The sequence below is a fragment of the Budorcas taxicolor genome, chromosome 18, assembly GCF_023091745.1.
Source record: "Budorcas taxicolor isolate Tak-1 chromosome 18, Takin1.1, whole genome shotgun sequence".
Taxonomy (NCBI): domain Eukaryota; kingdom Metazoa; phylum Chordata; class Mammalia; order Artiodactyla; family Bovidae; genus Budorcas; species Budorcas taxicolor.
Window position 1 is genome coordinate 3,652,391 of NC_068927.1, and position 16,943 is coordinate 3,669,333.

Below are 16,943 nucleotides of genomic sequence, written 5' to 3' on the forward strand. Positions count from 1 at the left end.
CTTTGTGCCAGTACCATACTGTCTCGATGACTGTAGCTTTGCAGTATAGCCTGAAGTCAGACAGGTTGATTCCTGCAGTTCCATTCTTCTTTCTCAAGATTGCTTTGGCTATTCGAGGTTTTTTGTATTTCCATACAAATTGTGAAATTACTTGTTCTAGTTCTGTGAAAAATACCGTTGGTAGCTTGATAGGGATTGCATTGAATCTATAGATTGCTTTGGGTAGTATACTCATTTTCACTATATTGATTCTTCCAATCCATCAACATGATATATTTCTCCGTCTGTGTCCTCTTTGATTTCCTTCATCACTGTTTTATAGTTTTCTATATATAGTCTTTTGTTTCTTTAGGTAGATATATTCCTAAGTATTTTATTCTTTTCGTTGCAATGGTGAATGGAATTGTTTCCTTAATTTCTCTGTTTTCTTATTGTTAGTGTATAGGAATGCAAGGGATTTCTCTGTTAATTTTATATCCTGCAACTTTACTATATTCATTGATTAGCTCTAGTAATTTTCTGGTGGAGTCTTTAGGGTATTCTATGTAGAGGATCATGTCATCTGCAAACAGTGAGAGTTTTACTTCTTTTCCACTCTGGATTCCTTTTATTTCTTTTTCTGCTCTGACTGCTGTGGCCAAAACTTCCAAAACTATGCTGAATAGTAGTGGTGAGAGTGGGCACTCTTGTCTTGTTCCTGACTTTAAGGGAAATGCTTTCAATTTTTCACCATTGAGGATAATGTTTGCTGTGGGTTTGTCATATATAGCTTTTATTATGTTGAGGTATGTTCCTTCTATTCCTGCTTTCTGGAGGGTTTTTATCATAAATGGATGTTGAATCTTGTCAAAGGCTTTCTCTGCATCTATTGAGATAATCATATGGTTTTTATCTTTCAATTTATTAATGTGGTGTATTATGTTGATTGATTTGCAGATATTGAAGAATCCTTGAATCCCTGGGATAAAACCCACTTGGTCATGGTGTATGATCTTTTAAATATGTTGTTGGATTCTGTTTGCTAGAATTTTGTTAAGAATTTTTGCATCTATGTTCATCAGTGATATTGGCCTGTAGTTTTCTTTTTTGTGTGTGGCATCTTTGTCTGGTTTTGGTATTAGGGTGATGGTGGCCTCATAGAATGAGTTTGGAAGTTTACCTTCCCTCTGCAATTTTCTGGAAGACTTTGAGTAGGACAGGTGTTATCTCTTCTCTAAATTTCTGGAAGAATTCAGCTGTGAAGCCATCTGGTCTTGGGCTTTTGTTTGCTGAACGATTTCTGATTACAGTTTCAATTTCTGTGCTTGTGATGGGTCTGTTAAGATTTTCTATTTCTTCCTGGTTCAGTTTTGGAAAGCTGTACTTTTCTAAGGATTTGTCCATTTCTTCCAAGTTGTCCATTTTATTGGCATATAGTTGCTGATAGTAGTCTCTTATGATCCTTTGTATTTCTGTGTTGTCTGTTGTGATTGCTCCATTTTCATTTCTATTGTTGATCTGATTCTTCTCCCTTTGTTTCTTGATGAGTCTGGCTAATGGTTTGTCAACTTTATCTTCTCAAAGAACCAGCTTTTGCTTTGTTGATTTTTGCTATGGTCTCTTTTCTTTTGCACTTATTTCTGTCCTAATTTTTAAGATTTCTTTCCTTCTGCTAACCCTGGGGTTCTTCATTTCCTCTAGTTGCTTTAGGTGTAGTTAGGTTATTTATTTGACTTTTTTCTTGTTTCTTGAGGTAAGCCTGTATTGCTATGAACCTTCCCCTTAGCACTGGTTTTACAGTGTCCCATAGGTTTTGGGTTGTGTTTTCATTTTCATTCATCTCTATGCATATTTTGATCTGTACCTTTTTTGATTAGGTGGTTGCACTATTTGTATATTTTGGAAATTAAGTCCTTGTCTGTCACATTGCTTGCAGGTATTTTCTCCCAGTGTGTAGGTTATGTTTTCATTTTGTTTTTGGTTTCCTTTGCTGTGCAGAAGCTTATAAGCTTGATTAGGTCCCATTTGCTTTTATTTCATCTTGGAAGACTGAAGGAGATACTGTTATGGTTTATATTAGAGAGTGTTTTGCCTATGTTCTCTTTAGTTTTATGGTACCATTTTGAGTTTATTTTCATATACGGCATGAGGGATGGAAAAGTATTTGAAGGCCAATGAATGCTTGTGTTCTTTGGATGTTGTTTTAATAAAGTCAATAGTGTTTTTGTTTTGCCTTTTCTGTCCACTTAGATAGCTGGCTTGCCTCTCAACTCTGTTTTTTCCCTTCTGCTCCCCACTCCCTTGTCATTTCTCTTCCTTTGCTGCCGTGGATGCAGATGGAAGAATTTATATTTGGAACTGACATGGTGGCATCCTCTCTGGGGGCTTTGAGAACTGGAAACCCATTTTCACTAAAGTTAAGAACCAGCTGGAGATTCAGAATCTATAGAGAACCTGGGATCACTTTGGCATGTGAATTAGATTATAACAAAAATGCCTCATATTTGTCTAAGATGTTAATTTTCAACACATTTTCAGGAAGAGCTCCTTATTTGATCTTTGTAACAACGTAAGGGCAGCGTACAGTTTGCCTCTTGGAAGGCTGCAGTCACTGTTTAGCAGATTCAAGGAACTAAAATCTTGTTAAGGAACTTTTGGCTTATTACTTATTTAAAATCAGTGCTGGTATTTTACACTAGGGGGAAGCATTTTTGTAGAACTTCATATAAGACTGAAGACATTTTTAAAAAGGAGAACTGTTTTGTTAATATGGCCTTTTACTCAAATTTAAAATAATTTATTGAATAGTTAACCTAGTCACATCATTTCAAAATCAAAATATATGGAAGGGTTTATAAATGAAGAGATTCTCCCTGTCTATGTGGACTTAACTTTGGGGAAATTTCTAACTTTTAAAAGCGGAGAGAATAATATAAAGAACACATGTCCCCTGCCAGCCGGCTTCAGTCTAGCTTCATCTTGATCCCTGTCCCACTGGATCTTTCCTGGGTGATGGACTGACCTTAAAACAAGCTGAGGATCTGTCTTTCGCAGCTGTTAGAACATAGGAAAACACTGCCTTTTATTGCTTATCTTTTTTGGGGCCTTTTAATTAAGAGCTTTTGTCCTACCATTGATGCCTGTAAGATTTTATTTGAGGGCCACACATAGTATCTGGTCTTCCATAGCACCTTTCATTTCTACAGAGTATCTTTTTTTCTCTGTCTTTATGACAAGAACTTTGTAGGGATGTTCCATAATTCCACCAAGGCTTCTGCTTCTGATAGATGGCCCAGTTGGCTCTTCTCACCAAACCTCCCCAAGACACTTTGGGAAAGGAGCAGGAGGCGAGGTGTGTAGGGGAAGGCAGTTTTGAGGCCCCTCAAGCTGAGGACTGGGTTTGGGTCTGTTGTGTCACTCAGAGCCCCTGCTGAGTTCCCTGCTGCGTCGGATGCCACAGCTGGAGATGCTGGAGATCGTGAAGTTGGTGAACTGCCCCGAGACCTTCACCCCAGACATGCGGTGCATCATGGGCGAGTCTCCCTCAGTGCAGGGCTACTTTGTCCTGGTGGGAATGAACTCTGCAGGCCTTTCGTTTGGTGGAGAAGCTGGAAAGTCCTTAAGTCCTTAAGTCCTTCCCAGACTCGGCTTGCTGGGCTTCCTCCTTTCTTCTTGTTCACATGGTCTGTGATGTACTTAGTCCAGCACGTTCATAATTAGCAGATGACATGTGTCCATAGAGGGCTGTCCCCTTAAAGGTACTTGCCCCTTGTTCTAGGCACGTCACTGTACAGAATGTGTTTGGAACCCCTCTTTTGGAGTTAGCCTTGGATTTAGACAGGCATCTTCTTTACCTGTTTCCAAATTCTCTGGCACACTCTGGTAACAGGTACAGATGATTTTATGTGCAATGCTGATCCTTAGTGATGGTAAATACACATACCTGGTTACCACAGATGCAGAACATTTCTCAAGGACACATAGCAGGAGTAGAGAAAATGTCTGTTTATTCATTTACAAACTTAGTAACATGAAAAGAAAATCTTAATTGAAATCTGGCTTGATAGAAACACAGTGCACAAAGTTAATGCCGCATTAATGGGGGCAGAAACACTCGGTCACCCTGGGTGCCTGTCATCCCCAGGGTGCGGGAGAAAGAGCCCGTTTACTAAAGGGCCTTGCACAGCTGCAGGACCACATGGTGACAGGGATGGGAAAGGGCTCAGCTGAACTGCACATTTACAAACGCAAAGAATGAGTTGTATCCGCTGCACTAGTTACAGTGGCGTTTTCATACATCCCAGGGGTTGACCAGAGAGTAGTGTTAGCTGTGCTGCTGGAAAACCCTTCACTGGAATGAGCTGCGGAAGCTTTCGACCCCACCACACCCGCCTGCTGAAGGTCCTTCTTCCATTTTTGCCCGCCGTGTGACGCTCTGGAGTGTAAGGCACTAGAACCTGGCTGGGTGGAGGAGGGCCCCAAGCCCCAGTTCCTGGTGTGCAAAGGGAATCCTGGCATCAATCTGTTGAAACAGGTGCTAAAAGTATCCCCTCCACGACTTATAATTCCTGTCCTTGAGAGACAGAAAAATGAGAAGGGAGGAAGTCTGCAAAGGATAAAAACAGGTGTATCTAAATATCATGAGAAAAATGGCCCATGAAGAAATGTGTAATTCTCCAAGGGTTTTGCTCAGAGAAGAATCATATTGTACAAGGAACAACTCTGGTGTTTAATGGACAAAGAGAAGGCAAAGACATACAAAAATACTCAGTCCTCTTAAAAAATAGTGTATCTGTAGTGGTGAGGGGCTGCAGATGCCAGCCCCAGATAGTGACAATGAAGGAGCCTTACAGCTAACTCAGCACCATAACGTGGAGGGCAGAGTGGCAGGGGCGTGGGGCACGCGCTCACAGGGGAGCCCTAGTCCCCTCAGGACTCACTGCCCGGCCTGGTCACTGCCGTGTACTTCACCTGCCCTCTCTCTCTCCCACTCAGCTGTGTTTGAGGCCACGTGCCTGCACATGACATGCAGGAGGAAGAATCCTCGCTCAGGAGGAACTTCCTCTGTATGATGTTAAGAAAATGCTGCTCATATCAACGTTTGTGAGGGATGAGTGTGGATGTGCAGAAAGAAAGGAAATAGTAGGTTATACTTGAGTATTCAACACTGTTGACCAGATCTCTAGCTTGGATACTAAAGACGATCCTCACTGACTACACTGGCCAAGAGGCAACAAAGAGACACAAAAAGGACCTTGTAGTTAATGCCTGAAAGCCAGCTGATATAGTGGTTTTAGAGGCGGAATCAAGGGGGGGGGGGGTCATCTCTTCAGTAACACAAAATCACTTTTCAGAAGTGCCTGTCACTCCAGCCACACATGTGGTGGTGGGAGACAGGATTAACATCTCCAGTGCATGCAAAGGCAGGGGAAAGAAGCTGAAGAGTTATTCTTCACGTTTTGTTACTTTCTTGGAAGCAACAGCCCAGGAAAGAAGAGATGCAGCTAAAACTCTTGATCTGTACAAGGAGGTAGAGTCCAAGGACTGAATGCCTCCTGAGGAGAATCAAGCGGAAGTGACTTGGTGCTGCTCCGGTAGAAATGGGAACTCTGGGGCCAAGCTGAGACTGGGGTTAATCACTAGGCTAAATGGCATAGTGTGCATTTAGGGGGTACAGGGACTCCCCAGAAGAGCACCTGAATGTAGTGGGAACTGTTCGGTTCTGTCTCCTGGAGTGTGTCCTGCCCACGCAGTGCTGTGTGACCAAAACACAAGCTAAGGGACATCAAACAGGCTACCCAGCCAGGGAGGTTTCTTGTCCCTTTTTTTTGTGTGTGAAAACCTTCTCAATTAGAGCTTTCATCACAGAGAAGAAATCTTCAACGTCAATCACATGACCATAGGACTTTCACGTGGTTCAAGTAACTAACTAGGGGCTTATCTCAAGGGAGAAGACCCCCAGTAGACTTGGAACCTGGATTCTCCATCCATTTGAAGCCAACACACTGTATTTCTAGGTTCAAAATGATTCAACTGAATATGCTGAGAAGATTGTGGACCCCCCTCTCACAAGACAAATCATTTCAGAGAAGAAAGTTCGTCCATCTAAAACGAAGAGTCCAGCCACCCCTTCAACAATCCCTCGAGTCTCCAGGAAGAAAGAGATGAGTTGTCACGGGTCCAGTCCCCAAGTCAAGGAAGTGATACGGAAATGAGGATGTTTTGATTGTCAACCATGCCTGAGGCAGGAAGGAGTCACTCTTTTCAGTTTAGGACCAAACAGAGAAACCTACCAGATTCATATTGCCTATTCCAATGATACAAAGGAGATTTCCAGGGTGAATGTAAAGTGCCAGAAGGTAAATATGTAAGTTTCAGGCCACTCAAAAAACAAGTGATGCCCCCAGAATCTCGACAGCTTGTACTTTACACATACATCTAAAATCTAGAATTTCCTTTGGATTCAGTCCCAAATGAATTTTCATTTATAAAGACAACTTCGCAGTGCTGCCGAGCATGGGATACCTTTAGTTCTACATCAGTCTCCATCTTCCTGGGTCAGTCAGCTCTCTGCAGGCAACACCTGCGTTGACGAGGGCTCATGTCCTGCTCCCCCAAGTTTCACGGCTGCTGTTCTGTGCTCTCCAGCTGGGCAGCACCCCTTCTCTCTGCCTGGAAGCAGCACCTCTCAACTCATTAAATACACACTTACATCAAAATACCAAACCCCCAACAGATTTCTAATCATGTACTCCCTCATTAATCAGTGAAGACCTTGTAAGAAGGTGGACACTGAAGTCAGTGATCAAGTGGGTAAACAGAAATCCCAGAGAAATGCCAGAGTAGGCAGAGATCTGAGAAGTTTAAGCTTCTCTAATAACATGAAAGGATCATCTTGAATATACTTACAGACCTGTCAGGACTAATGCAGCCAAGACACCAAAGGCTATGGTTCAAGTCCCTAGCAGCAATTTGTCTGCAAGGGGAAATGACATGTGGGGATGGATATCACAGTCCGGGAGATCTTTAGCAAACATAGGCAACGCTTAAAGCGAGCAGGGCCTTCTCACCCCAGTCGCTTTCTATTCCAGAAGATGCGGAGAGATGGCTGGAAAGAGAAGATGGAAGCAGACCTCGGGCTCAGGTAACACACTCTCCCCACACTGGGATCAGAGGGCACCTCCACGTGGCTCTGTCTCTTCTCTATGGGGGAAGCCAGACCCGGGGTCCCAAGTGGCTCCCAGCCACTCAGCATGGCCCCAGGCTCACTCCCTCAACCAGGGTGCCCAGCCTGCCTCCCTCGCCCTGCTCTAAAGGGGGAGAAGGTCTGCTGAGCCAGCGGCTCCTGTGGCAGGGACATGGGAGGCTGACCTGAAAGTTACGTGGGCTTGGAGAAGAGGACCATCAAGGTGGGGTGGCAGAACTGTGAGCAGCTGAAAGAAAAGCAGCACTGGTTCCAGAAGACTCAGCACTGCTGAGCTGTACTTTGAGGTCAGCAGGGAAAAACCCAGAAGGCAAACTGGCCTTTCTCTTCAAACAGTGTGGCTTACTTGTCTACTCAGCCAAACAAACCAACCAAAAACCCCCTCACTGTAGAGGTTAGCAAGAGATGAAGAAACTTACAGGCAGGTGGCCCTTGCCCAACAGTCTGATAACTGGGTCAGTGGGGAGGCCCAGGAGGGTTAACTGTTTATCTCTGCTAACCCCCAGGTATCGTTCTCACGATGCCTCTCTCATCAGCGAGGTAGGTGATTATCCTCCTGACAGAGGGCTCAGGGAGCCAACCCGAAGCACAAAGAAACGGGAGAAGGACCTGCCCGGCTGAAAAGCATAAGCTGTTCCACAACAGCAACCCACAGAATTCACAGGTTCTTCCAAGGAAACAGCCCCACAGAGAAGGACACTTAGCCTGCAGCCTGCCTTGCTTCAAGACACAGCACGTGAAGTCAGGCTGTCAGCACAACCCACCTCACAAGGAGTCTGCTCCTACCCTCTGCCACCACGGGAACCTGAGAGGTGGAGTAGCAGCAACCAGCCCAGAGTATCAGGAGATGGGGGACGCAGGGGGAGGAGGAGATAGAGGGAGACAGGAGGGAGCAAAGGAAGAGTTAAAAGCGGGAAAATCTACCAGGAGAGAAGAGATGGGAGGCCAAGCTTAACTCAAGAAAAGGGAGGGGTCGGGAGGAGGAGAAAAACCCCTATGATGATGAGAAGGAGGGGTGGCAACGAGGCCGCCTGGCCTCACTTCCCGTGCAAGTCACTCAGCTCCACGTCCTCCTTCCGGCGCTTATGGGTGAGAAGGGAGGGGACCGGGTAGAGCTTGGCCTTGGCCTGGAACCGGTGTCCTGCAATGTCAATCTCATATTCTCCCCGGTTGATGAAATCCGCTGTCACCACCTGCTCCTCCCCTGTGTCCTCGGAGAAGTTGTGCACGAAGCCCAGACACACGTGGCGCTCCAGGGTGTAGCCGTAGGCGCTGCTGGTGGTCTTGCCCACATACCGCCCATTCCGGTAAATGGGCTCCCCCCACCACGGCCAGAGGTCCAGGTCTGTGTCGTGGTCGTCCAGGATGAACATGGTGAGGCGCTTGTACACTCCATTCTGCCTCTGCTGCAGCAGCGCGTCGCGCCCGATGAAATCCACGCCCTAGGAAAGAGAGGCGGCGCTCAGAGGTCAGACCCCGCCGTCACTGCAGAGGACCACCCCTCCCTCCCTGCCCCCTACACGCTCTGGAGAAGGCGTGCTTCCCACTGTGTGGAAACCTGCGTTCCCAACACGAGACACCTTCAGAGGATCCTTGTAACAGCAAGGTATACATCGTTCTGTTTTATAAACACATTTCAATCACGAGACCACACAGAACAAAAACAGGCAGAAAAATCTACACTTAAAAGTGCTTGTTCGCACTGTTTTAGAAAAGCAATGTTTTTATATAATTTCAACAAAAAGTCCATTTATATATTGTATGCATATATATTTATGCATATTACAAAAAAGCAGAATAAAAAATTTTAAAAAGTTTTCTTTTTATATTGGAATATAGCCAATTAATATATTGGAATATTCCAATTATTTGGAATATATTAACTCCAATATAATATCCCAATTAATTGGGATATATGCTGGGAGGGATTGGGGGCAGGAGGAGAAGGGGACGACAGAGGATGAGATGGCTAGATGGCATCACTGACTCGATGGACCTGAGTCTGAGTGAACTCCGGGAGTTGGTGATGGACAGGGAGGCCTGGCGTGCTGCAATTCATGGGGTTGCAAAGAGTCAGACACAACTGAGTGACTGGACTGAGCCGAACTGAATTGATCAGCCAATTAATTGGAAGATAGCCAATTGCAGTCCCCTGAACTACAAAGAGCTCAAACCAGTCCATCCTAAAGGAAATCAGTCCTGAATATTCCCTGGAAGGACTGATGCTGAACCTCCAATACTTTGGCCACCTGATGCGAAGAGCTGACTCACTGGAAAAGACCCTGATGTTGGGAAAGACTGAAGGCAGGAGGAGAAGGGGACGACAGAGGAGGAGATGGCTGGATGGCATCACCGACTTCATGGACATGAATTTGAGCAGACTCTGGGAGTTGGTGACGGACAGGGAGGCCTGGCATGCTGTAGTCTGTGGGGTCGCAAAGAGTAGGGCACAACTGAGCAACTGGAGTGAACTGTTCACGGAGTGAACTGGACTGATAGCCAGATAACAATGTTGTGACAGTTTCAGGTGAACAGTGAAGGGACTCAGCCATATATATGTATCCATATATAGATCCATATATGTGTCTATCCCCTACCCCCTGCCCCCCGCCCCAGGCTGCCACATAAAACTGAGAAGAGTTCTCTATGCTATACAGTAAGTCCTTGTTGGTTATCTATTTTAAATATAGCTGTGTGTTCACATCCATCCCAAACTCCCCAACTATCCCTTTCCCTCATTCTTCCCTAAAATAAACTTAACAGTGATTGTATCTGGAAAAAAATGAGTGATTTTAATTTTGTTTTTCCCTATTTTCCAAACTGAGTATTCTTTAATTTTATATCAGAGAAAAATACTTACCTAATCATTCAAAAAGAGCAGCAGAGATCTACTATGTTGTTTGGTAGAGGATGACTGCTAAAAGATTTTGTTAAGTGAAAAAAGTAAGGTGCAATGTACCAAGTGTGTAGTGTCCAAGCACCACAATTAAGAAAGCAGTGAAGGGAGACTCCTCTGCGTGCTCTGCACGGATGCTCTACAAGGAGACAGGGCACTGGTGCTTCTGGTCAAGCTGGCAGGAGGGCTGGGGGCACTCAGAGAGGGGAAAGAGAATTTTATCCTCTTAAATGGTGATTTAAAAAGAGCATTTCCACATATTAATTTTGAAACAAAAAAAATTGGGAAGTTGAATGTAATGTGACTCATTTGTACATGTTTGTGGCAGGTTAATGAATCGCCATAACCAACTCTGGAAAACTGCCCAGAAAGCACTCAGTCTAAAACAGAGCACAGTGCCCCAAACGCGTGTTGTCTATCTGTCGTGTTTCCTTAGTCAGTGTTTTATCCCTCAGACATCCTGAGGCCTCAGCCCCCGTCCACCTGCTCTCCTGCAGGCTCCCTGCCTGGAGAGCTGAGGGCGGAGTGGAGTATGCACACGGGTACAATACCTTGTCTAACTTCACCCGAGACTCTCCTCCACATTCCAGGGGTGTGGTGAGGGTGTTTAAGTCCTGACCCCAGAAGGCAAAAAACTTCTCAATTCGGAGACTACGAAGAGCATAATACCCAGCATTCCGGATTCCGTATTTCTGGCCCACACTCATCACTTCATTGTATACGTGCAGGGCGTACTAGAGGGAGAGATGAGAGGTCAGTAATGAGCAGACCTTCAGCACTGAACATGGCGCATGGCTGGCTGTCCCTGCTACCTGGACAGGGCGGGAGGTTGGACATAATCCTCAGGAGCCCCATTGCCACAGCCCAGACTTAAGCTCCAGGAAAGCAGCACCTGTCTCTTCACTTCTCTAGAATGTCTAGGATCTAAGCACACAGCAGCACGACATAACTCACAGAAGCTCTCTTACCACTCAGCAAACAACCAATCTCGTAACCGCCCCTCCGACAGCCATGCATCCTCCCCGCTGTGTTCTCTTGCCCCTGCTTCCCAACCCTGGTCCTTCCCTTGTGCATTGGCCCACGCTGTGAAACTAGTATTGCACGTAACTCTAGGCGTGCATGCACAACTCTGATCTGTCACACCAACTGTGGCATCTCAGCCCGGGAGCAGGTCACAGAGGATCTCCCACCACGTCCCGCAGCATCCAGTCTCTCACACTGCTTTGTTTTTGGTTCCAGATATGTTTAAGTACCAGACAACTTAAATGAGCAGAAAGTTTTCCAAACTGAAAGCCAATAATCTAAACATACTATGTTAAGCCTAAAGGCCAACAACAGCTATACTGTTTACTTTAAAAACTGTAACTCAGAGAAAACAAAACACAGAAGAATGAGAAAGACAGATGTTATATAATCCACACTTAGGTGTGGAATCTTTTAAAAAAAAAAACACACCAAAAAAACCCCCAAAATAGCATCCAAACTCACAGAACAAGAGACCAGATTGGTTACTGGTAGGTAGAGGGGTGAGGACTGGAGGAAGGTGGTCAAAAGGTGCAAACTTCCTCATAAGGTAAGCACTAGGGATGTAGTGTACAACATTTAACTACAACCGACACTGCTGTGTGGTACATATGAAAGTTAAGAGTAAACCCTGAGATTTCCTGTCATCACACAGGAAAAATTTTTTTTCTTTTTATTGAAGCTGTATGAGACAGTGAATGCTAAGTCTACGTAAGTCAATCCATTATACTGTCCACCTTAATCTTATACAATGGTGTATATAAATTATCTCTCAATATGACTGGGGGGAAAAGGAAAAGCAGCTTCATTGGTATTGCAATTCTTCAATGTATATGGCTCTATAAACTGTACTACTGCAGCAAACAGGCCTCGACTAAACAGAACAATGTGGTCAAGACGATCTTAGATGTGGAAAAGGGAGTCTGAGCTATTGGTACAACACAGCCTGTGGTATGTGTGTAAGTCAAACACTGGAGATAGCAAAGGTGGGTGGAGGAGACCAGTGGGGACTGGCTGGGCAAAAAGAGTAAGAATGAGCCGTATCTTAGGCAGGTTCAGTGTCTCAAGCTGAACGCTTTGTGTCTGAGGTAAGAGGAAGACAGAGGAGGAAAGACTGAAAGCAAGTTACTAGTCTTGGACTAGAGAAGAAGAGCAAAGGGAAAAGTAGGTCCCCACCGTTGACTCACTTTCTCACTAAATGCCAGGCATTGAGGGTAAACAATCTGCCGTCTGCCACCATGCTTCTGGAAACCATCTCTTCTAAGAGACAAGTATAACCTTCTTGAGGACAAAGACCAGCTTGAAAAGAACCCAAGCAGTGCAAAAATTACCTCTTGGATTCATGGAAAACATGAGTAAGAATGGGACCAGCCCAAGAAAATCATGTAGGAAACAGGGCTTCCCCCTCCTGATAGACTTTGCTGATTAATGACCTGGGAGCAGGTGGTAACAACTCAGTGACCATATTCACAGTTGATCCCCTGTCAGTACAGGCAAAATGTATCAGCTATATGTGTATCAGCTCTTCTCAAATTGTAACATTTGAGTGTGGAAAAGCAGATGAAATTTCATGGGATGGCAAATCCATGCTTGTCACAACTGGACATAGGAAAGAAAATGCAGGAATAAAGTTGTTAAGAAACAAGAAAAATGATTACTGTTTGTATATGGTCAGACTGAACTCTGGAAGTTCCAGAGAAATAACTAAAAAACAGCTATAAACAGTAAGACAGTTTAGGAAGAAAACAGGTTAAAGCATTAATAAACAGAAGAAAATCACCTAGAAGATACTAGAATAAAGATACCCTTCCTATTCACAATAGCAACACCACCAAAATATTATTCATATAAATTTATAACATCTACATGAGGAAAACTTCAAAATGCTTCTGAAGGTCACACACACACGTCAGGGAACGTTTAACAGGAGGACTCCTGCGTGCTGTTTTTTGGCTCTCATAAATCCTCTGTTCCTTATCAGTTCCTGGTAACGACTGGAGCGGCACGCTGGTCCCAGGACTGAGGTCCTGAGATAAAATGCATGCGTGGATTTCCTTCAGTAAACACTCTCCTTACGACAAAACTGCTTAGTCACGACCCTCTTTCTCGAGATATGGACTGTCTTCTGACATTATGGCCATTGCTAATTCCTCGTTTCCTTGGTAACAGGTGCTGTACGTCTGGTTTTCTGCTCTGTCATTGTTGAAAGAAATTCCTTGCACAACAGCCTATATATACTCACAGAAGGATCATTGAAGCACCCTTGCTCCACCAGAGGCTTAGGTCCCCGTGTCTTTCTCTCTCTCTTTCCCCCTCTGGCTAATTCTCTGGAGCGTGGAAACCCGCCGAGCTCACTCTCCTGCCCAGGCTTTCAAGACCTCTTTGAGAGAACGCCCTGTGCCTTCGTGAGCGGTGCAAGCCCTGTTCAAGGGTTTTATTGGTTCTCTGCGTAAACCAGGGAACATTAGCTTCTTTCTCTCTTTCACTTTCTTATCGTCGACTCTGGACCACCAGGTTCCAGTCCATTAAAGGACCGCAACACACACACGCAAACCCAAATATAAAAGGTACATTCTGATTGTAATATTCAACACATGTAAGAATGTCAATTCTTCCTAATCGAAAAACATAACACAACCCAAAAAATCAGGGTGTTTTTAACTAGATGATTATAAATGTTTATGAGGGAGCATAAGGAAATAGGAATTATTTTCCAGAGTTTTCCAAGCTGTGAGGGAGGAAAGCATTACCAAGTATTAAAATGAACAATAAAAACTCAATAATTAAGATAATGTGGTCCTGGATAAACAGAACAGAATAAAGGTTCAGAAATATACCCAAATGTAGCAACTTAGTATGTGATAAAGGTAGAATCTCATGCCGATTGGTCATCCATGTTAGAAAAAATAGTCTGATCCACAGCTCATAAAGTGTACCAAGAGACAGTGCAAAAGATTGGTGCATTTAAATATTGAAAAGCCCCACAAACCCATAAATAGCAATAACACAAACTATAAATAAATTTTAAAAAAACCTGAAAACACCAGAAGAAAAGAGGAAAAATTTTCTAACCCTGGGGTGGGGAAGCCCCTTCTATGTATCAAAGTTTGGAAGCCACAAAAGGTTGATCAATTTACCTACAAAATGAATAAATTTTTTTTTGCAACATATGGAACATTTTCCATAATAAAAGTAAAATTTAAAAAACCCTTCTACATGGTAAAAAAAAAACAACAAATCAAGACAAATGGGAAAAAAAATTTACAACTTAATAGTAAGGACTGTCTGGTTCAGAGAAATTGGGTAAAAAGACAAATAATTCAATACAAAAATGGACAAAAGATAGAGCCAGAACATTCATTCATATAGCACTTACTAAGCATTTACTATGTGCCAAGCTCCTCTGTGCTGGTGATACAGAAGTTAAATAACTCTGCATTCAGCAAACCTGTATTTAAAATGGTTAAACTGTTGAACAAAATAAAGAAAATATATATTCTGAGAGACACTGGTAAGCACCCTGAAGAAAAACAGGGAAGGGGGCTAGGGAGGAAGAGGCTGGTGGACGCAGCTTTGAAGGTCTCATCAAGAAGGCAAGAGGTGTGAGCAGACCTGAAGCAGGTGTGGCCCTCAGCCTGGTGGCGCTATGGAGGAGGATGGACTGCCAAGGAGAGCGGAGGGCAGGTGGAAAGGCCCCCCGAGGCTTCAGACGCTCACCCAGCAGGGAGTGAAGGGCTGGGAGTGAGAGGCAGGAAGAGGGGAGACAGGAGCAGCAGTGAGAAGGGCAGGAGGAGCGGTGCAGGCCTGCAGACAGGCTTTCACTCAGAGGGAGCCGGGTTTTGAAAAGCAGTTCCATCTCTTGCATAAAACTGCACTGACAAACTGCTTTGCCCCCATCGGCCCAAAGCCTGACAACCTGGTGCCGGTACAAGCAATAAAGAAAAAGGGACTCTTGTACACTGCGGAACTTTTTATAACAGCCAAGGACGAGAAACCTGTAAATGTCTATTAATAGCAGACTAGTTAAAGTATGATTCAGGGCCTTCCCTGCCAGTGGCTAAGACTCTGCACTCCCAATGCAGGAGGCCTGGGTTCCATCCCTGGTCAGAGAACGTGCTGCAACAAAGACTGAAGATCCCACATGTTGCAACTAAGGCCCAGCACAGCCAAATAAATCATTTAAAAATAAATGATTCGACTATATAATGGAATACAATGGGATACTGTAGCACTTTAATTAAAAAATGAAGGAAAAAAGGAAAAGGAAGCTCTTTCTTAGGTCCTGGCAGGGGAAGATCTGTAAACTGTTCGGTGAAACAATCAAGATGAAGAAGCGCAGTATGCTTCCACTTGCGTTTCTAAAAAGGGGGTTGTGAAGATGTCTTTGAACTTGCTTCCATACGTACAAAACTCTGACGTGATATAAACAATTATATCACTGGTGGTGGCTGGTGAGAACTGGTCAGTGGCGCTGAACACATTTTAGAGATATTTAATTTTAGACTATGTGAATGTTCTAGACCTACAGAAAACAGTAAAAATGTCACACCCTCTCTCATGCAGCCGGCTGCGGCGAGGAAGGCTGGCAGACGGGCCCTCTGCGGCCCCCCACCCCCGCCCCGCGGTGCTCACCTCTATGGGGATGTAGAGCATGAACCCCGGCTCGCCCGTGTGTGTCATGCTCATCACCCGGATCCCGTTGGCGTAGCCCACGCTCATCTCCTGTGGAGACCAAGGGAGGGGGTCACCGTGGAGGTGTCAGAGGATGAAGGTCTCAGGAGCCCTCTCATTAGCTCTGCACCCTCCCTGCGTCTGACCCTGGAGGAGACAGACACATGTGAATGAAGGAATTTCTTCCCCGATGGTCTGCTTCCAGGCAATGGGGTCACTAGGCACACAGCCCGGCCTCCCAACGCCCAGCTCAGGAGCGCCAGCCCAGCCGCTGGGGGAGTGGAGGCAGTCTTTGACAAGTAGGAAACACTCCTCTCCACAGAGTCCTGCTGAAGATCTGCTGGTTTTAGTCAGGACATCAGGAGCTATAAAGAGCAGGCAAATGTTCCTTGGTGGACCTGGGCGACCAGCCCTGGGCACCTGCCCCAGAGAAGACGCTGGTTCACCTGCTACCCTGGGGGGCAGACACTGGGCTCCCCGTGTTCTGAACACGTTTCCAGCAGCAGTGACTCAAAAGGGCCTCTGACTCGACCACGCTCTGTGGCGGGGTGTGGGGAGCCCCAGAAGGCCCCCAGCAGGCTGCCTCCGTGGGGAGGCACAAGGGTCTGGGGCAAGCCTCTTCTCAGAGCAAAGAAAGGGCTCTGACAGGGCCGGCCGACAGCTAACAGAGCTTTCTGCTGCTTTAACTGTGCCACAGAGAAGAGAGCTGTGAAGTCACTTAAGAGGAACCTGACTTCAGTCTGAACTTCAAAGAGCACCCCATCAGTAACTGTCCCAGAGCTGTCTGTGACAGTTGCCAAAACAACCGTCTGTGCAGACCTCTCCATTAGCCGCCTCCCAGAGTGTTCAGCTGTCCTTCTTTTTACTTAGCTGCACTTTGTTTCACTCAGATCTACTTCCCAAGTATAAGAAAGAAAACCATGTATGTTTAGGGATTCGCCTAGCCATTTCTTATCTGAAGGGGCCACATACACAGAAGTTACTTCATGGGTGGAAAAGAGGAAGCTCTGCATGGAGAGAAGGGACCTGACCTTGGCTGGCGTTTTTTGGCATCAGTGTCATAATACTACAACATAAAAATGTAATCCACTGCTACAGAAAGCAATGGGCTTCCCTGATAGGTCAGCTGGGAAAGAATCTGCCTGAATGCAAAAGACCCCGGTTCAATTC

The 16,943-nt window shown here is 45.1% G+C and overlaps 1 protein-coding gene across 2 annotated transcripts in view; it reads right to left on the minus strand.

The window, feature by feature from the left end:
* Nucleotides 1-3,976: 3,976 nt before the first annotated feature.
* Nucleotides 3,977-16,943, minus strand: part of PDPR (pyruvate dehydrogenase phosphatase regulatory subunit) — a 42,260-nt gene continuing 29,293 nt past the window's right edge. For both annotated transcript variants that reach the window (XM_052655521.1, XM_052655522.1), the window contains exons 16-18: nt 15,735-15,824; nt 10,631-10,813; nt 3,977-8,625 (exon numbers count right to left, since the gene is read on the minus strand). In XM_052655521.1, the coding sequence (XP_052511481.1) occupies nt 8,221-8,625; nt 10,631-10,813; nt 15,735-15,824 (678 nt within the window). In that variant the 3' untranslated portion in view covers nt 3,977-8,220. The remainder of the gene's footprint in view (nt 8,626-10,630; nt 10,814-15,734; nt 15,825-16,943) is intronic.